Here is an 18,764-nt window from a genome sequence, read left to right as displayed (position 1 = left end):
AAATAACATATTAGAATATTTAATATTGTACTTTAAAGTTTTTAAAAGAAAAAAAAACTATATATATATTTTTTAATATCTACACAATTTTAAAAAAAGTTAAAATAATACAGAATCAGTTTAATATTACAAAATATATAATTATATATATATATATAACATATTATTGTACTATTAGATTTTAACTATTTGTGCGCAAGAAGACTCGAAAATCTAAGTTCAATAAGCGGTGATTATATCAAAAATTTAAGATTTAATGGAGCGGTGGTTATTAAAAAATTAACTATAGGAGTTCTCTTTGATCATTAATAATTGTCTACCATTCTCAAGTAGTAGTAATAATTTAGGGCCAGTAGATATTTGAATATTTAAGTGAAGAAGTAAACCTTATTTAAATGAAGTTTTTCCCTATTAAACAAATTATAGCATTATTATTATATGGGATTGTCTCCATTATTCTTGTTGTATTAAATAAGAGAATATTAACCGGAAATTTTGGATATCCTTTAATTACAACATGGATACAACAAGTCTGTGGTTTGACATGTTATGTCTTTGCTTATTTATTAACATCATCTTTAATACCAAAATATAATGTATTTTCAAAACCAAGCTTCAGTCTAAAATACATAAAAATATGTTTACCAATGTCAATATCTTGTATAGCCTTTATCTCATTATCAAATACTTGCTTAAAATATGTTCCAGTATCTTCATATGCAATTGCAAGATCACTTACGTTATTATTCAATGTTATCTTTTCTGTATTATTATTAAAACAAAGCATATCAAAAATATGTATTATTGCTTGTTTAATAGTTATGACTGGATTTACAATAGGATCATATGATTCAGAAGCTTTGAATATATATGGGATTATAACAGGTGCTTTATCATCTATTTTTCAATCAATATATATTGTACAAATAAAAAAGGTTACACCAGCATTAAATAATGCTGAATTTCTAACATATTGGTATAATGTATTAATTACATCATTTTTTGCTTTTATATTTATTTATATCTTTTCTGAAAATAAAGCTTTTAATGAATTAATATTAATGTCTCCTTTTCAAATAATGAATACAATTTGTCCTATTGTTTTAAGTGGAATTTTGAATTTTATATTTGGTCTTATTACTTATTGGTGTATACAGGTGACATCTCCTATTGCTTATAATTTGACTGGTTATGTTAAGTCAGGTTTACAATCTTTAATAGGTGTAATTACTAATGGAGAAACTTTAAGTCTTATAACATTATTGAGTTTATCAATGACTATTGGAGGTTCTGCAATGTACACATTTGCACGCTTATATGAAAATGGTCAGAAACAAGATCATATAATTAAAAACTCGACTTCATTTAAAAAGTTATTTTCTGAAGAAATTACTCCAATTAATGATTCATGTAAAGTAATTAATAATAATGGAAATTCAAATGAATGTTTAGTAAATCTTAAAAATATTAAATAGTAATATAATTACATTTATATAATTTATTTAGAGAAAATTCTAAAAATACTCAAATTAACTTAATAGAAATACTTCTTTTATTTCCATCTATTAATTAGTTGTGAATATCTACAAGACTTCAAATTAAGACCTATATTCTTCCTACATTGGTTTTCTACTAGGCATAACCAAACTAGGAATTCTTTTCGTGTAGTAAATTTTTGCAATAAGTCATAGGAATTTCTTACTTTCTCTGTATAACAATCCCCAATGGTTGTATTTATACAAGCATCTGGTAGATTACTTATAAATATTCTAATTGACTCTAAAGCTTCTTTCGAAGGCATTTCATCAAGGGATGATATTGTACAATATAACTAATATTTTATTATAAATTATAGTAGAGTTAGTGTAAAATTGGAATATAAGAAAAATTTGTATACTCACCAACATCCACTGAGCACTACAAGCATTATTTGGATAATTTGTTTCTTGACAGAAATCAAAGTCTTGAGATTTTGGTTTATCTTCGCAAAATGATATTTTCTTAGAAAATTGTTTTATATATTTTAGAAACATCCGAAATTTTGTGATTTACTAATTATATTATTTATTAAGAAAATCAAACACGATATTAAATTATAGCGGTAAAATTATTTTTGTACAGAAAAATGCGGCGTCTCTAATAAAAGATATTATTTCAAAATAATTGGCGCTTATATATAAATCCAATTTATTTTGGATTATGTAATTAGTTTTATTAATATATATAGAATTTTTTTTTCTCCTCTTCTTCCTTCTTTATTTATTATCTGAAATATTAAGTATATTGAGAGGATTATTACTTCTAACAGGGTTTCTTTGTTTCATATTATTTCCTTTTTTCTCTAGTGAATAACCTGAGATATCTTATAATATTATCAATAATAAGTTATTATTACTGAAGATCAAATACAGAAATATCTGAACTACTAAGTTTAGCTAAATCTTTTTGATTAACTACCCATGCAACGAGGACAGTTATGTCATCCTCTTTACCACCTAGATAAGCTGAATTTGTATTCGGATCATTACTACTTACTCCTAGATGTTTCTTTGCTTGATTAGCAAATGGAGTCTTGGACCTTGGATCTAAAGATTTATAATAAGCTGATAAAGCAATTGCTTTTGCAATTGCCATAGGAGTAGTTGTATTTCCTATTTCTCCATAAAGTATCTTTGATTCATACGGCGAATATACTTGACCAACTATTGTACTAATTTCTACATCAAATAAATTATCAAATACTCCATCCGTTCCAATTATAATTAAATCACCTTCTTTAATATTAACATCTAATAATTCTATCATTTCTGGACTATCACATACTAATAAATTTGTTTCTTGATTATTCATTTTACATTCTTTTTCCATTATTGCTATTTTTACTATCTCATTATAACCATCTTTCATTAATTTTAACCATTCCTTTTCTGCAGGTAATCTTGCAAATTGATATGGACAATTAAAATCATGTTGCATCTCCTTAACACGTCTTACAATTTCCATCCTTCCACTATCAAATTGAATTCTTCTCAAAACTAATGCACCACTATCTCCCATATTTGCAAACCCAGCAATATTATTTACATTATCAAAACACATTACAAGAGCAGTACTAGCACCATGAATACCTGAATTATCACATTCATCTAAACTTCTCTGTAATGCAGCTTTTGCAATACTTGATGGATATTTAATCAAATATTTTTCTTCTATATTATATATATTATCTAAGTATAATCTATCTTTCTTAAGAAAATTAATATTTGGATCATATAATGCTTTTAATGTATTCTTCATTAATAAATTAGAAAATTCTCTTGCACTTACACCGCTAAGACTTTCCCATTCTCCAACTCCATCAGCTACACCCATACATTGAAGATATTCTGCTAAAAACCAACCATCTTCACCACCTTTAATTCTTTTATCATTTCTTGCTATTGCATAAGATCCCATCCATAAATGTAATATTTCATTATTTGAATTATTCATTATATTTATATTTTTATATTTTTCTGAAAATAATTCTCTAAGTTTACTTGGATCACAATTACAATATCTTTGTGAATTTACATAACATGAATCTTTATTATATAATAATTTTTTATCCAAAATTTCTTTATCTTTTATTTTATGAGATATAATAGCTTCTTTTAAAAATAAATGTTGTGGCATATTAATAGACATTAATTTATTAGATGTAGAGATATTATCTTGTAATCCCTCTTTATATACATCTTCATTTAAATTTCTTAAATTAGATAATTTATTATTTGAATTATCTATAGTATCACTTTTTATAGTTTCACTTCTTGATATTATATTACTATTTCCTATTATAAGTCTTGCTCTATTTTGTATATTATCCATATTTTTATTCATATAATTCATTTTTAAATTTGAAACAGTTCCAATTCTAAGTATATCTAAAATTAGATCTTTAGGAATTCCATTTAATCTTATATCTACTTTTCTAATTCTATATAAAGCTTCTTTTATACCATGACATCCATTATTTGCATGTTGGATTATTGAATTAGGTATTTCATATTTATCTTCACATAATTTAGCCCAATTTGCAAATGAATCATTATAATTATGAGTTTTACAGAATTCTATATATTTATCAAAGATTATTTTTTCAAATTTATCTTTAGGTATACCTAATTCATTTGGTATAGATATATTCCATGATCCACAATCATTTCTTATATATCTTAATAAATTATTAGAATTATAATTTGATAATTCATTATCTAAATATATAATATCGTTTTTATATATATTATTAGATTTTGTAATACCATAATCTTTAGTATAATCTAAAATATATGTTTCTATATTATTATCACTTTTTTCTTTTGATCTATTTTTATAATTTTTATTTTTTTCTTTTTGATATTTTAAATTTAATGATTGTTTTAGAATTTTTTTAGAATTATTTGTAAGAATATTCACCATTGCATTTATACAATTGTTTCTATTATCTTTTGCATTATTTTCTAGTAATTTTTCCAAAGTATGAATACCCAAAGTACATTTATGGGATATTAAATATTCTGAAATATTATTTATATTAGTATACATATTAACCTTAGGTCATTTTTTTTTCCAACTTTTTTATAATTTTTAGATTTTCCTGTATCTATAAGATTGCATTAACCCCTTTTACATGGGTTCAGTCATAGACAGACAGGACATTATTTATTTGCGCTAATCCTGTGTAGTGTAGTATCGAAGTTTACCCTTTTCTTTAAAAAGATAAAAAAAAAAAAGAAAAATCCAAATTAGCTTATTATAACATATTTAGGTATAATTAATTTAATATATATTATTATTATTATAAATTAGTGAGATAATTTTTTTCTTCTTTTTCCTAATTAAAGTTTATTCTATATATTATTATTTATATATATTATATTAATATTTCATTTAGATTTCTAATATTTTACCCTAGTTTATTATACTAAATTATTATCTTAATTATATAATATTAAATTTTTAAGTTATATCTTTATATTATTATTTACTTTTTATTAATATTATATTATAAAAAATAAGAAATATTAAATTAAATATTAAAGGTATTCTATAATATATAATTTAATTATTATATTAGTATATTTATTACTTATTCCAAACTATATTTAAATTAATAAAGTAAAGTATAAAGTATAAAGTACAAAGTATAATTAATAATAATAACATAAACATACAAACAAAATTGAAATAAATTTACAATTTGTATTATTTACATTATTTATAAAATATTAATATTAAAATATTCCCATTATAATAAATCTAATATATATTCTAATGATCTTAATCTTAAAATTAGATTAGTCCTAATAATTATGAATAATAATTAATATTATTTAATATAATATTAAATCAATTCTTTTTATTCCAATAAATCATACTTTGTTTAAAATATGAATTTGGATGATTTCCTATACCTTGAGCATTTGAATCAGGATGTAAAATTTTAAATAAATCCAAACAAGCTAATTGATAATGTCCTATTTTACTTAAATTAGTAATATTTTGAATTTGATTAGAATCTATCAAATTCCCATAATAATTTTGTAATAATTTCTTTAATACTGTTATATCAAATGTTTTAAATGGGCATCCATGATTTTGTCCATTTCCTGGTAATGGTAAGCCATTAATAATCTTATTACATGGATATGGTAAATAATTACTTCTTTTTCCTTCTTGTCCATATGCATGTCTTATATTATATTTAATTTCTTTATCAAATGATGTATGATCAATCCATAATGATCTCCATAATTTTATTTGTTCATCTAAATTCATTCCACAACCTTTTAAAAATAACCATAATTGTAATCTACCCCAATGTTTAAGATGATGATCTTGTTTTAAATATTCAAATAATCGTCTCATACATAATGGAAATGATATTATTGATAACTTATTTATATTAGATATATCTAATTTATTACCAATGATATTTAAATCATTAATATCTTCATTATAATTATAATCTGATCCTAAATATGAATTTCCAATATTTCTTAAAAATCCTGATATACGTAAATCAGAATATATATATTTATTTAAAATATATTCATTATTTTTCAATAAATTAATTGTATTAATTAAACTTCTCTTAAATCTTGAAATAAATAGATTTTCTAATTCATTTTCAGGAATATAACATATACCATCTTTTATAAAATATCGTCGATATTTTATAAAATTATATCCATCTGGCCAAAATGGTACTTTTAATAATCTTTTAATATTATTACCATTTGGTATAATACTTATAGCTTTATACCATATATCTTCATATTCTTTATTATTTAATATATCATCATAATATAAGAATGGGTAATTATCTCCAAAATTAGATATCATTAATTTATTAATTATTTCTATTTTTTTATTAATATTATAACTTTTTGTAAATACATTACTATTAATAATATTAGATAATTTAAATATCATTAATCTAATTTCTTGTTTTATAAACCAATCTTGTTTATCACGATTATTTAAATAAACTAATTTTAAGAAAAAGTGACTAATTGCATCTTTAATAAATATTTCTTCAATAATTTCATAATATTTATTGATATTATTTATCTGTGAATTTTCTTTATTAATAATTTTATTTATATCTGGTAATTTAAATCCTTTTTCTGATAAATATAAATCAATAATATTTTTATTATTTGACTCTAATAATGATTTATTATCATCATTATTACATTTATTATCTATAAAATGAAGTATTGATAATCTATCCATTATATATTCTTCAAATTTATTAATACTTAATGATTTTATATCTAAATTTATTATTATAGAATCATTATAAGTTGATAATATATAATTACATTCAGGAAATATACATTTACTAGCCATATTATTTTCATAATCTAATAATAAGATATCCATTATTCCATTATTAAATATTAGAATATAGATTTTTGATATAATAATAATTATTAATTTAATATATAATATTATTAAAAAGATAAGAAAAAAAAGAATAAAATAAATAATATTTAATAAAATAATAATTTTATTTCTTACCTATCAATATATTTTTATTTGAAGTTTTATGATTAATTATATCTGTAGATATTAAATTTATATTAGTTCCAGAAATCATTTATTTATTTTTAAATATTATTTAAAATATATCAAAATAATTTTACTTTTACATAAAATAATGAAATTACTTAATTTGTTAAATTAGATATTAATACCAAATTAGCGGTTTATTATACATTTATTATTAAAAATAAGGGGTAACAATATTGATTTTTATAATATTTAAAAAAACACTTTAATAATTAATATAAAATTATTTATTTATATATAACTTAGTATTATCATTTCTTTTTTTAAATATAAAATTATTTATAATAGTATTATCAAAGTATTTTTATTAAATAAAATAATCTTTTTTTTTATAATATATTTCCATTTATATATAATTAATTATATATAATTAATATTATAAATTATTGTTTCCCTTTTTTTTCTTAAAAGTTTTTAGATATAAATATACACACAACAATTATATACAATTATAACATTGCATGCATGCACAAACATGCATAAGAGAGCGCCCATACAATTTATAAAGTCTATCTAAATTAGTTAAAATTTCTCCTTTAATAATAATTGTTACAAGATAACACCTCATATTTAATTAACAATAATATATATATATACTATACTATAATATACTATTTAGGTTGTAAAATTATTGTCACATCTAATATGATATTAAAAAAAATTATCATATTCTAATAATATCTCAATAATATTTAGTCTTTTTAGTCTTTTTACTAAACATATATAATAATTAGTATTAAATTAAATATTATTGAGATATTATTAGAATATTAATTGAACAAATTATAAAGTATCGAATTATTTTTTATTATAATATCCAATACCTTTTTTTTTTTTTATAGAGACAGATTGACGTATTATTACTAATTTAATTTATAGCGCTAAAATAATATAAATTATAAATATTGTATTAGTTTAGGAACAAAGTAATACAATATTTATAAGGGATAATTATAAAATTAAAATAATTGGAAAGGGAAAAAAGATAAATAAGAATGAGTTCTTCAATATCTGGAGAATCTTCAGTAAGTCCAAATAAATTTAAGAAATCAACAACACCTACTATATTAAGGATTATTGTATCTATATATATATATATGATGATTATATTAGCAGTAATATTTGGATTTATTACACAAGTAACATTTTGGATACTCTTATTTCCATATTTATTAACTAATGAATATTTTAAAATTAAAATTATGGGTATGGCATTTAGATTTTGGTGTAATCTACTTGTTGTTTGGTTAAATCCATTTTGGAAAGTTGTAATTGTACGTAATCCACCTAAATCATATAAACCTAGAAGAACTATTCTTATGTCAAATCACTTATCATCTGCTGATCCTTGGATAATTTGTTCTTCACACTTTCCATGGGAATTAAAATATGTATATAAAGCTGATTTAATTAAAATACCAATTGTTGGTTGGGTTGTTCAAATGACATATGACATGCCAATTTACTTTACTGGTGATAAGAGTGGTTGGGGTGTTAAATCTGGTACTACTCAATTATTATTTAAACGTTGTACTGAATTACAAGAAATTGGATTTGGACAAGTAGTATTTCCTGAAGGTACAAGATCAAAATTAAGAAGATTACAACCATTTAGAAATGGTTTTTTTAGATTTGCTATTGAAAATAAATGTGAAATACTTCCAGTAGTTATGCATAATAATTGGACTTGTTGGCCTTTAGGTGAAACACTTATGGACATTGGTACTATATATGTTGCCTATGGTGATCCAATTAAATTAACAGAGGATACTAATATTGAAGAGTTAAAGGAAATAGTTAAAAATAGTATGTTAGATTTATTAAAATATTGTCCAACTTATAATCCAGAACTTGAACAACCTATATCAAGAATGGCTAGTAGTAGAGGACATGGTATTATTGGATAATATTAGAAATATATTTTAAAAAAACTATGAATTGGGATAAATCTAAATAATTAGAAACTAATATTTGAAGATTTTATATAACATATATGATAATTATTTTTATTAATTATAAACTTATCAATATTTTAAATAATTATATTTCTTTTATTTACTTTTTCTACTTTAATAAGAAATAATTAAAATGAGATATATTGTAAAATAGAAATATATAATGAATATTAGTGCTAAGATTAGATTAGTTAATAATAATCATGACTTATTAAATGGTGAGTCTATATCAATTAGTTGGAATTCTGGGTATTTTGCAAATTTAACAATTATAAATTTTTACATCTATGAAACAAAATTATTAACATCAAATTTTTTAAATAATGATAATTTAAATTTTCAATTATCTTCTATTCCCAATAAAATTTATACATTACCAAATACTGGATATTATAATCTTGTAATACCAAATGAATTAGAAGCTGGTTCATATTTAATAATTGGTAATAATCCAAATAATACAATGGAATATTTATTACAAAATGGTTTAATTACAAAACCATTTGTAGTTTTAAATAGACCAACTATTAATAAACAGATAATGTTAATGTCTCCTAAATTATCAAGACCATATGGAAATAATGAATCAATAACTGTAAAATATAATTCATATTTAGATTTACCAAATAAAGTTTTATTTCATTTATATGCGATTAATCCATTAAATCACAATGAACGTGAACATCGTCAAGTATTTGAAAATATGAAGAATGAGATGAATTTAATAGGATTATCTCATCATTCATGTATTACATATTATATGATATTAATACAACAATTAGAATATCCATTTCATCAAGATAGTAGTGAAATTTTTTGGGTATTACCTAATTCTGAGATACCATTTACAAAATCTAAATTAGAAATAGATTCATTTGAACGGTATTGTTATAGACAAAATCTTAAATACGGAATACTACCAACATTAACTGAATTTGGAATTATAATAGCAATTATAATTTGTTTAATACTTGGTATTACTTGTACATTATATTTCATCCATAATATTTATAATACAAGTAAGAAATTGAAATATAGAACTAGTGATAATAGAATGAATGAAACATTTTGTGAAGATAATGATTTAGTTAGGGAAGATAATAATAGATAATAAGATAACAAATTTATTGTAATATATTAATTTAATATTTTGTGATAAGATAGTTAATCTAAAATTAAAATTTAATTTAGAATTAATATAAAATAAATTTAAATATTATTATTGATTTATAAAATAAAGAAATTTGGAATTACTAGTTTATATAGATAATAAAATGATTGTTTTCTCTATATTTCTTTTTTCTTTAAGAATTTGAAATTAATAAAATAAGTATTATTTTATTTAAAATAAAAAAGAAAAAGTGAGGTTTTAATCTTCATCTTCATATCTATATCTTTGACAGGATATATTATGAATTATTTGAATTATTCAAAATTTATATGTTGATATACTATTCCAAGATGTTGACCATAAAGGTATAGCAAAGGGACGGATTGTTTTTTCAAAATCTAAGGTATTTATTAGATAAGATTTCTTATTAATTCTTTTTTTATTTAGTAATTTTATATTTAAGTTTTTATTATTATAATTATTATCATTATTCATATCTGAAACTTGATTATAATTACTATTTAAATATTTGACTTCATTTTGTACTTCTTTATAATAATCTTCATTTCGTACTTCTTTATAATAATCTTCATTTCGTACTTCTTTATAATGATCTTCACTTTGTACTTCTTTACAATGATCTTCACTTTGTAATTCTTTGTAATGATCTTCATTTTGTAGTTCTTTATTATCATTTTTATCTTGTATATTACTTTCTTGAATATTTCGATAATTACCTAATAAATCATTCTTTCCTATTCCTTTATCAAATATATTACTATCATTTAAATATGATAAATCTTTATTATATTGAAATTGATCTAATTCTAATCTAGTTATATAAGAATTATCAAAATTTTCATAATCATTTAAAATATCAACTGCTTTAGTTTTAATTATACTTAAATTAATTAATTCACTATTATTAATTTGTTTTTTTTCTTCATTAATTTCTATATTTATATTATTTATATGTTCATTTAAATTATTTGATTTTTCTATTAATAAATCTTCTATTATTTCAATTGATTGAATACTTTTTCTAGGATATATATTTAAACTATCCAATTCAATAGTATTTTTGTCATATATATTATTTATTTTTATATTGGGATTTTCGATTTCCTCTTCATTTATTATATTTTCTAAAAGATAATCCGCTTTCCCTAATATTCTTTGAAATTTTAAAGATTCAGAATTTCCTTTTGGTGATAAAATATTACCATAAGAATTAGATAAATTATTCTTTATATAATTATAATTAATATTTTTTTATAATCATTATCTTTAGAATATTCCAAGTCACTATCACAAGAATTATTTTTTAGACACTTCTTACAACCATGATCACTTTTTTCTGTAATATTATTAGAAATACTTTTACAAAAATTTGAGATATAATTTGGATAAAATTGTACAGAACGAAATTTATTTACATTTTGTTTTGTTCTATATATCCTTTCTAATATGGTTTGTTTTTGAAACTCCACATCAGATTCCTCAGAATAATTTGATTCAAAAGATTCATAGAACAATTTATTATCTAATGATTTAGGTAATAATTTATATTTTAATAATGATGATCCATCATTAATTAATTCATTTATTTTAATATCTATTATATTTTCTTCTTTTAAATGACACTTTTTAGGAAAATTTTGCAATTTATTAGTAAATATTTTATTAGAATTAGATTTATTATTCTTATTAAATAAGTTTTTGTCTTCAAAAAATAAAGTATTTTTAATATCTAAATTATTAGAATTACCTCCAATATTTAAAGATATTTCTTTGACTATTCTTTTTGAATTAATAATAAATTGACAATTTGTTTGTATTGTAGAATTATCTTTAATAAAATTACAAATACCATTATCATCAATTGTATTATTCAACTCATTACTTAATGAATGTTTAGAATTATTATCAATATCAATATATTTATTAATATTATTTCTATTAATAATATCATTACTTTTTTCTTTATTTAAATTATAATTGTCAATTTTATCATTTATTAATATTTCTAATGAATCATTAGAAGTATCAATATTAGATTTATTACCAAAATCTTGGTTACAATCAAAGTCTGTATATGAAATAATATTAGATATTAATAATTCATCAATATTATCTCCATAATTTTTAAATTTAGATCTAAATAATTCTTTTTTTATTTTAGATATATGAGATATATTTGATACTGGTGATATTTTAATATAATTAGGATTATTATATTGAAGATGAATAATATAGCAATCATATTTATTATTATTAGGTATTTCAATTGTCCTTTTATATTCAACATGTGCATTATTTTCAATATCATCATTAAGATTATATACAGAATGAGGTTCTAATTCACCAATAACTATAGGGTTTTTCCAGTAATGTTTAATATAGCGAAAAATTGAAAGTTTTATTTCAGTACATTTTCTTATATTAATACGTTTTGTAGATATCCAACAATGAGGAATATCTTCATCATGATGAATGGGTATTAAATAATGTCCATTTGATATTTTATTATTTCCAAGGCCTTTTATATTTCCAACAATTAAAAGTCCTTCTTTAGGAATCCCATTAGGTAAAGATACTATAAATATTATATTTACATTAAGTTTATATTCTTGTTTTATATTATCTACAAAGTATTTATTTTTAGATATACTTGTCAATTTATTTAAAATATGTTTAGGTTTCCATAATTCTGTATTTTCTGTATTAGAATAATAAAATGGTACTAATATCTTCTTATTATACTTTCTATTATTATAAGAGCAGATAGTATCGAAATTATTTGAATTTTCCATCAATCATTGATTATTCTTAAATTTTTTTATTTTCTCAATTCTTTGATAGTTCATAGGATGTTATTACCTGGGTAATCGAGAATAACTATTTGGCGCTTTTTGTGTGTAGACTAAATCTGGATCCATCTTGACTAGCTAGAATTTATTAAGATATAATAATTTAACTTGAGTATTATATAGTTTTTCATTATTATTATTAATAATACCAAAGTTCTAAATAACAATTCCAATATATAGAATGAATTAAAAAAAGAAAAATCAAATTTATTTAATAAATTTATTCATGACTACTATTTTTATACATTAATATTTAAGTTTTTTTTTTTTTCTTTAAATATTATTCCAATTTTTCTATTATGTAAAACTTCTTATTCATCAAATCCTGAGCCATCATCTACTGAAATTGTTGATGAACTATCTGATTCTAAGTTTTGTGAACTATCCTCTGTAGACTTCGTATCTGTACTATAATTGGAATGGTATTTAAAGGATTTTTCTGCCAATATTTTGTTATTGTCAACCTTCAAAACTTCAATATATTTATCTTCATCTTCGGATTCACTTATTTCATCAATAGTATTATTAATATTTATTTGATTTATTTCTACAAACTCTACAATTTTGCATGTGTTATTAGTAATATCATGGTTTGTATTTCCTAGATTTTTTCTAGAACTTAAAGGTTCATTTGTACTACTTTTTTCAAAATAATCTTTTGAAATACTATACCAATATGAACCAAGAATAGTCAGTAATATTCCAAGAAATGACTGGATTGTAATAGGTTCATTGAAAAATAGTATACCACCAATAGTCTGTACACAAGCCTTACACATTGCTACTATATTAAATGTTACAGGATTAGTAACTTTTATTAATATAAATGTTGCAAAATTTATTAATATTGAAAGTAAACCAGAAAGTATTAAACTAAACCAAATTTGGATAGTCTTAGATGTAAATCCATTGATAGGATATAAAAGTACTGCACATTCGTATTCTTTAGTTATAAGTACTAATGGAATAAATAAAACTGAAGAAAGATAAAGTTGATATGTAAGTAAAGTTAGTTGATTATTATTTACTGTATTTAAGTGTTTTTTAATTAATACATTATAAATTGCCTGTACAGCAGAAGACCCCATACCCATAATTACTCCAAATAGGCTTAAGGTTGTTGGATCTAAAGCGCCTATTATAAAGCCAATAACCACAACAAGACATGCTATAATTGATTTAAATGAAGTTCTTTGCCCTAATACAATATATGCTAAAATAATATTGAATAAGATTGTAGTACTTCTTGCTACTTGATATGTTGAAATTAAGACATATTTTAAACATGTATTACTAAATGCTATCATTCCTACAAATGCCAAAGATAAAAACCAAACCTTTTTAATAATACCAAATTCCAATTCAAAATGATCAATATAATTATTTAAAAATGGACTAATTTTAGCTAACTGGCCTAATAAATACATGGTCAATAGGCCAACAAGTTGTTGAAACCATGACACAAATATTGGATAATGAGCCATCCCAGAGAAAATTTGATAATTTAAAAAGACTATCGATAAACTTACAATAAAGTAAAAAGTAATGCTGAAAAATAATTTTATAGATATATTTGGAGTATTATCAAAGATAAACCACTTTTTGGAATTGAATAGTTCATTATATAGAACTGAATAAATTTGATTTTTGTTAAGAACTTCATGACAATTTTGTTGTCCCTTTTCTATATCATTTGTATTATTTACTGCTAGAGAAGAGTATTCTAGGTTGTTTCCATCTTGGAAATTACACTTCTTTTTGGCTATACTGACAATGTTAGCCAAATTAGAATCCTCAGTGCTCATGGCTGTCTTAGTAAAGAATTTATAATGAAAATTCTACTTAAAAGTGATACTAGGATTACTTTTTTTCTTACACTATTCCCAAATATAAGCTTTAAAATTAACTCGCCGCGTCTCTGATTTTAATACCCACAACTTTCTAAATATTCAAATGTAGGAAATATATCTGCTATAATTAATAACACTAATTAGGAATTAAGTTAACTCTAAAAAAAACTAAATACCAATTTAAATAATGTTTTTATTTTTTTAAGGTAACATTTTAAGTGGGTATAGAAGTTAATAACATGGATAGAATGACGTGGAATAGTATACATGCACGTGATTACCGGTCTGCAATTACGTGGCGCTGTACAGAATGGAATAGTTATAATTGTATAAAGGAAATTTATAGAGTTGATTGGAGTATTGTATACACTATATTAATAGAGATTATAAGAGAATATTACATAAAAAAAATAGATACTTAAGATATATTCTGGTTAAAATTATCACTTTTTTTTTCTTTTAAGAATTTGTAATATAGAGGGTTTTGTTAAAGGATATACTAAATAAATAATATTATTTAAAAGATTGTGTACATATCAGTATAAAAAATGACATAAAAAAAAGAGAGTATTCATACATACAAGCTTAACCTAAACCTCAACGTTTACGTTAGCTACCAAATTTCTACACCAAAAAGATTGCATAATACTGAATGCTTAATAAAAGCATGAATTTCTTTTTTATTTAAACAAGAAACATTGATTGCCCACATTCGAACAGTTTCTAAATTCACCCGGGTTAGAGTAATCTATTTCAGAAGGTTCCACAATTAAAGACGAGTCATTATTTAGTCCAAATAAGAATTGAGTATGGGATTGATTTAAAGTAGGTATATTGAAAAGCTCTTCATCTGTCTGTGGTGGTACATATTTAATAGAATTCAGTTTAATAAAGTCCTGATAAGTTCCAATCCACTGAATTGAATGATTGTCATCTTTCCCAAATATTCTGAAGAGATTTGGATATGAAAGTAAAAATGATTTGTAATTTTTTTTTGCGCTATTTCTCTTAGCTTGTATTTTTGCTTTCTGTGACATCAAAACTCCAATTTCACGCAATTCCATTGTGTGAGTAGGTTGATGCAACAACACAGTTGCAAATTCTCTAACACATAGCCAACATTCATAAGCTTGTTGCGATTTAACAGTATTTGGAATTTCTTCATAAATGCGGATTGAGTCGTCTGTTTCGGTATTCTTGCGTTTTGGTATACTTGATCTATTTTCCATCTTAATATCTGAAAAATTAGAGTCACTTTTTTCACGGATATCCTCTCCATTACTCCAATAATTTAAATTATTATTTATAGTTTGTTCTTTCTCATTTTCAGCTTTTCTCAGTTGTATTACAATTGGTAAAAATTGTTCTACAATCCCTGGTAAAGGAAATTTAAGTGTCACATACAAGGCGGAATGAGAAGGTGATGGCCTCCTAATGTCAAATAAAGTATTGTAGTCCCTAATAAATCTTGATAATTTCTTTTGTTTAATTTGTCTTAAGGCATCCCTTGCAAACCATGAAAGTTTCGGACCAATATTGCTTAGAGCCATTTTATTGTCAGTATTAGTAAGTAGAATTGAAGCTACATCTATACATAAAACCCATGATGGACTTAAGGCCTTTATCAGATTATTGATTTGCACAAGGTTACATTCATTCATTTGATTATTATCAAAACATTTGTATGGTAGTGGTGGGACTTCTCTAGAATAAGAGTCATAGTAACTAGCTCTAGAAGAGCTAAGGAGAGATGTTCTTGAACTTAAATGGTCTCTACTTATAGAGATATCACAAATAGGTGATCTTCCAGCTGATGGCGCAGCAGTTGAAACATCGCTTTTAGTTGGTGAGGTACTGAATATATTAAGAAATGAAGAGTCAGCTGTTGAAGTTTTAGAAATTCCAGATACATTCCCTATAACAGATGTCATCTTGAAATTTTCAGAGGTATTTACATTGATAGTTGATATTTCTTCAGGATTACAAGGCCAAGGTAGTACGTTGTCTAATGAGAGGAATCGTCTATAATTTTGTTGACGCTTGTAATTCTCAGGTAGTTGGAAAAATTCTAGAGCTGACTTGTAACTTGAAGAATTTCCTGCAGAATCACTCGACAGAATATTATCTTGGAGTCCATATGGACTTGGACCAAAAGACTTATCTAATGAAAAATTTTGCCACATATATTTACATCAAGCCAGTTTTAAGTAGGAGATTCTTTTTTTTTACCAAAGACATGCGAAAGCCCAAAGTTAATCTTAGAATTTATATGCAAATATTTCCGCTAGCTTGTTTAGGTATTTCTTTGGACAAAAAACGTAATTAAAACTACTTTGAAGTGATTCTCTGCTACAAACCGGGCATATATTTATTGATGCCGGCATAGAGTTGGTATTATTCAGGTATCGATTGTCGAGCGACATATATTTTGGCGCTTAATCTGCCAAAAATTGAATTTTCTGACACTACTTTGTAAAAAATGCATGCAATTTAAATGTGTATAGTTACATGTGAATTTGGTAAATTTTCAATATTTCTTGGTTATTATAGATTCAATTATCAAACATTTAGTTCTATTGCAGTTTTTTTGTGTAATCTGAATGGTGAAGAATAATGCATTAAAAAGTGATGATTTAAGTCATTTCTCCGAGAATAATATAGTTTGCCAATTAGAGTGGTTAATATTTAAATTATTTAAGAATACAAAAAAGTATCAATGTTATTCAAAAGTATATCAAATGACTTGCATAATATCTATAACTAATACTCTACATGGATTAGTGTCAGAAGGTTATCATGCAACTCTTAGAGATATTTTTTACAGTAACCCAAGTTTATATAAAAAACAGACAGTTTCAAACAACACTATAGCTATGATTACTCGACTAATTCGTATTCCAAGAGAATTTTTAAATGTTGTAAGTACATCTAAAGGGATGATTAGAGGTCCAATTTCAGTATTTGGATCAGATCTCTCGGGAGATAAGCATAATAGAAATAAAATAATAGAATTTGACTGTCTATCAAAAATCGAAAGCATGGGACATTCAATTAGTCCTTATATATGTAGATTAATGAATAATTGGAGAATTAATATTTACAAAAATATTAACTTTGTATTGATTATTGAAAAGGATACTGTTTTTCAACGATTATTGGAATGTAATTTTTTGGAAGCATTTAATAATTCATGCATACTTTTAACGGCTAAAGGTTACTCAGATTTACCTACAAGAGCTTTACTCTATCAGTTGTGTAATATATTGCCATACAAAACTTTATTTTGGATACTTTGTGATTATGATGCATATGGTTTAACAATAGGCGCAACTTATATTATGGGATCCCAAAATAGTGCTTGGTATGACTCAGACTTTAAGGTAAATAGGATACTACCATTTCCACTACCCAGAGTAGCTGATCAATTAGCAAATGGGATAATACATAAACAGAGTATATTTCAGTTATCAAAAAGTAATATTGTAAGAATAAATATGGTCAAGCAACGTTTTGAAAATTGTATTGAAGTATCTAGTAGTATAAGAGTTCAGTGGATCAAGATATGTGAACAAATCATATTAGATGGAGTGGAATATGAAATAGATTGTATAGAGCAACTTGAAAATTGGGTTGAAGAGGTAATAAAAGAAAAGTTAGCTAGTATAAATACAGATGAACTTGAATATCACAAAGAATATAGTTACAAATATTCCGAATAAACTAAATTGTAAGTTTAAAAGTTGCCTTTAAGATCAAGATATTGCTACAGGAACGGTATGACAATTGTTAATGAAAAGGGAGGCGCTAAGTTTGAGAGGTACTTCATGGTAGATTGAGTTGAAAAGAGAAATAACTTGCT

At 23.0% G+C, this 18,764-nt stretch overlaps 10 protein-coding genes across 10 annotated transcripts, besides 44 other annotated features; 4 read left to right on the top strand and 6 right to left on the bottom strand.

The window, feature by feature from the left end:
* Positions 1-168: part of a sequence feature (AT_rich) that runs on past the window's edge.
* Positions 169-395: 227 nt separating this feature from the next.
* On the top strand, positions 396-1,475 carry CMU_025370 (uncharacterized protein; the record flags this gene model as incomplete). Its single annotated transcript, XM_002139844.1, has 1 exon — positions 396-1,475. One exon carries the CDS (start codon positions 396-398, stop codon positions 1,473-1,475), a length of 1,080 nt encoding a protein of 359 aa, XP_002139880.1.
* Positions 1,459-1,505: a sequence feature (AT_rich).
* A 47-nt stretch (positions 1,506-1,552) lies between these two features.
* CMU_025360 (uncharacterized protein) lies at positions 1,553-2,033 on the bottom strand (the record flags this gene model as incomplete). Its single annotated transcript, XM_002139843.1, has 2 exons — positions 1,553-1,831; positions 1,902-2,033. The coding sequence occupies 2 exons, from the start codon at positions 2,031-2,033 to the stop codon at positions 1,553-1,555; spliced, it is 411 nt and encodes a 136-aa protein (XP_002139879.1).
* Positions 1,825-1,854: a sequence feature (AT_rich).
* Positions 2,034-2,209: 176 nt separating the features above from the next.
* Positions 2,210-2,238: a sequence feature (AT_rich).
* A 153-nt stretch (positions 2,239-2,391) lies between these two features.
* Positions 2,392-4,587, bottom strand: CMU_025350 (uncharacterized protein; the record flags this gene model as incomplete). Its single annotated transcript, XM_002139842.1, has 1 exon — positions 2,392-4,587. One exon carries the CDS (start codon positions 4,585-4,587, stop codon positions 2,392-2,394), a length of 2,196 nt encoding a protein of 731 aa, XP_002139878.1.
* Positions 3,466-3,515: a sequence feature (AT_rich).
* Positions 3,586-3,608: a sequence feature (AT_rich).
* Positions 4,209-4,444: a sequence feature (AT_rich).
* A 224-nt stretch (positions 4,588-4,811) lies between the features above and the next one.
* Positions 4,812-4,850: a sequence feature (AT_rich).
* Positions 4,851-4,887: 37 nt separating this feature from the next.
* Positions 4,888-5,052: a microsatellite.
* Positions 5,053-5,083: a sequence feature (AT_rich).
* A 7-nt stretch (positions 5,084-5,090) lies between these two features.
* Positions 5,091-5,392: a sequence feature (AT_rich).
* On the bottom strand, positions 5,392-6,930 carry CMU_025340 (DNA primase, large subunit family protein; the record flags this gene model as incomplete). Its single annotated transcript, XM_002139841.1, has 1 exon — positions 5,392-6,930. One exon carries the CDS (start codon positions 6,928-6,930, stop codon positions 5,392-5,394), a length of 1,539 nt encoding a protein of 512 aa, XP_002139877.1.
* Positions 6,069-6,130: a sequence feature (AT_rich).
* Positions 6,386-6,474: a sequence feature (AT_rich).
* Positions 6,565-6,650: a sequence feature (AT_rich).
* Positions 6,675-6,706: a sequence feature (AT_rich).
* Positions 6,793-6,868: a sequence feature (AT_rich).
* Positions 6,931-6,967: 37 nt separating the features above from the next.
* Positions 6,968-7,056: a microsatellite.
* Positions 7,057-7,145: 89 nt separating this feature from the next.
* Positions 7,146-7,243: a sequence feature (AT_rich).
* Positions 7,244-7,255: 12 nt separating this feature from the next.
* Positions 7,256-7,283: a sequence feature (AT_rich).
* Positions 7,284-7,298: 15 nt separating this feature from the next.
* Positions 7,299-7,507: a sequence feature (AT_rich).
* A 178-nt stretch (positions 7,508-7,685) lies between these two features.
* Positions 7,686-7,730: a sequence feature (AT_rich).
* A 37-nt stretch (positions 7,731-7,767) lies between these two features.
* Positions 7,768-7,936: a sequence feature (AT_rich).
* Positions 7,937-8,001: 65 nt separating this feature from the next.
* Positions 8,002-8,026: a sequence feature (AT_rich).
* Positions 8,027-8,066: 40 nt separating this feature from the next.
* Positions 8,067-8,089: a sequence feature (AT_rich).
* Positions 8,090-8,114: 25 nt separating this feature from the next.
* Positions 8,115-9,026, top strand: CMU_025330 (1-acyl-sn-glycerol-3-phosphate acyltransferase protein, putative; the record flags this gene model as incomplete). The annotated part of the gene is made up of 1 exon (XM_002139840.1): positions 8,115-9,026. The coding sequence occupies one exon, from the start codon at positions 8,115-8,117 to the stop codon at positions 9,024-9,026; it is 912 nt and encodes a 303-aa protein (XP_002139876.1).
* Positions 8,285-8,323: a sequence feature (AT_rich).
* Positions 9,023-9,050: a sequence feature (AT_rich).
* A 46-nt stretch (positions 9,051-9,096) lies between these two features.
* Positions 9,097-9,247: a sequence feature (AT_rich).
* Positions 9,238-10,185, top strand: CMU_025320 (uncharacterized protein; the record flags this gene model as incomplete). Its single annotated transcript, XM_002139839.1, has 1 exon — positions 9,238-10,185. One exon carries the CDS (start codon positions 9,238-9,240, stop codon positions 10,183-10,185), a length of 948 nt encoding a protein of 315 aa, XP_002139875.1.
* Positions 9,333-9,414: a sequence feature (AT_rich).
* Positions 10,172-10,429: a sequence feature (AT_rich).
* A 74-nt stretch (positions 10,430-10,503) lies between these two features.
* Positions 10,504-12,998, bottom strand: CMU_025310 (uncharacterized protein; the record flags this gene model as incomplete). Its single annotated transcript, XM_002139838.1, has 2 exons — positions 10,504-11,351; positions 11,525-12,998. The coding sequence occupies 2 exons, from the start codon at positions 12,996-12,998 to the stop codon at positions 10,504-10,506; spliced, it is 2,322 nt and encodes a 773-aa protein (XP_002139874.1).
* Positions 10,610-10,647: a sequence feature (AT_rich).
* Positions 10,652-10,677: a microsatellite.
* Positions 11,108-11,191: a microsatellite.
* Positions 11,272-11,295: a sequence feature (AT_rich).
* Positions 11,421-11,464: a sequence feature (AT_rich).
* Positions 11,742-11,763: a sequence feature (AT_rich).
* Positions 11,775-11,812: a sequence feature (AT_rich).
* Positions 11,848-11,946: a sequence feature (AT_rich).
* Positions 12,105-12,249: a microsatellite.
* Positions 12,324-12,366: a sequence feature (AT_rich).
* Positions 12,999-13,137: 139 nt separating the features above from the next.
* Positions 13,138-13,203: a sequence feature (AT_rich).
* Positions 13,204-13,239: 36 nt separating this feature from the next.
* Positions 13,240-13,340: a sequence feature (AT_rich).
* A 26-nt stretch (positions 13,341-13,366) lies between these two features.
* Positions 13,367-14,860, bottom strand: CMU_025300 (uncharacterized protein; the record flags this gene model as incomplete). Its single annotated transcript, XM_002139837.1, has 1 exon — positions 13,367-14,860. One exon carries the CDS (start codon positions 14,858-14,860, stop codon positions 13,367-13,369), a length of 1,494 nt encoding a protein of 497 aa, XP_002139873.1.
* A 222-nt stretch (positions 14,861-15,082) lies between these two features.
* Positions 15,083-15,110: a sequence feature (AT_rich).
* Positions 15,111-15,405: 295 nt separating this feature from the next.
* Positions 15,406-15,428: a sequence feature (AT_rich).
* A 157-nt stretch (positions 15,429-15,585) lies between these two features.
* On the bottom strand, positions 15,586-17,088 carry CMU_025290 (uncharacterized protein; the record flags this gene model as incomplete). The annotated part of the gene is made up of 1 exon (XM_002139836.1): positions 15,586-17,088. One exon carries the CDS (start codon positions 17,086-17,088, stop codon positions 15,586-15,588), a length of 1,503 nt encoding a protein of 500 aa, XP_002139872.1.
* Positions 16,191-16,213: a sequence feature (AT_rich).
* Positions 17,089-17,505: 417 nt separating the features above from the next.
* On the top strand, positions 17,506-18,624 carry CMU_025280 (meiotic recombination protein rec12, putative; the record flags this gene model as incomplete). The annotated part of the gene is made up of 1 exon (XM_002139835.1): positions 17,506-18,624. One exon carries the CDS (start codon positions 17,506-17,508, stop codon positions 18,622-18,624), a length of 1,119 nt encoding a protein of 372 aa, XP_002139871.1.
* Between the last annotated feature and the right edge of the window lie 140 nt (positions 18,625-18,764).

Source organism: Cryptosporidium muris, genomic scaffold, assembly GCF_000006515.1.
Source record: "Cryptosporidium muris RN66 scf_1106632353999 genomic scaffold, whole genome shotgun sequence".
NCBI classification, from domain to species: Eukaryota; Apicomplexa; class Conoidasida; order Eucoccidiorida; family Cryptosporidiidae; genus Cryptosporidium; species Cryptosporidium muris.
Note: the sequence above shows the minus strand (reverse complement) of the source record. Positions and strands in the feature narration are given on the sequence as shown.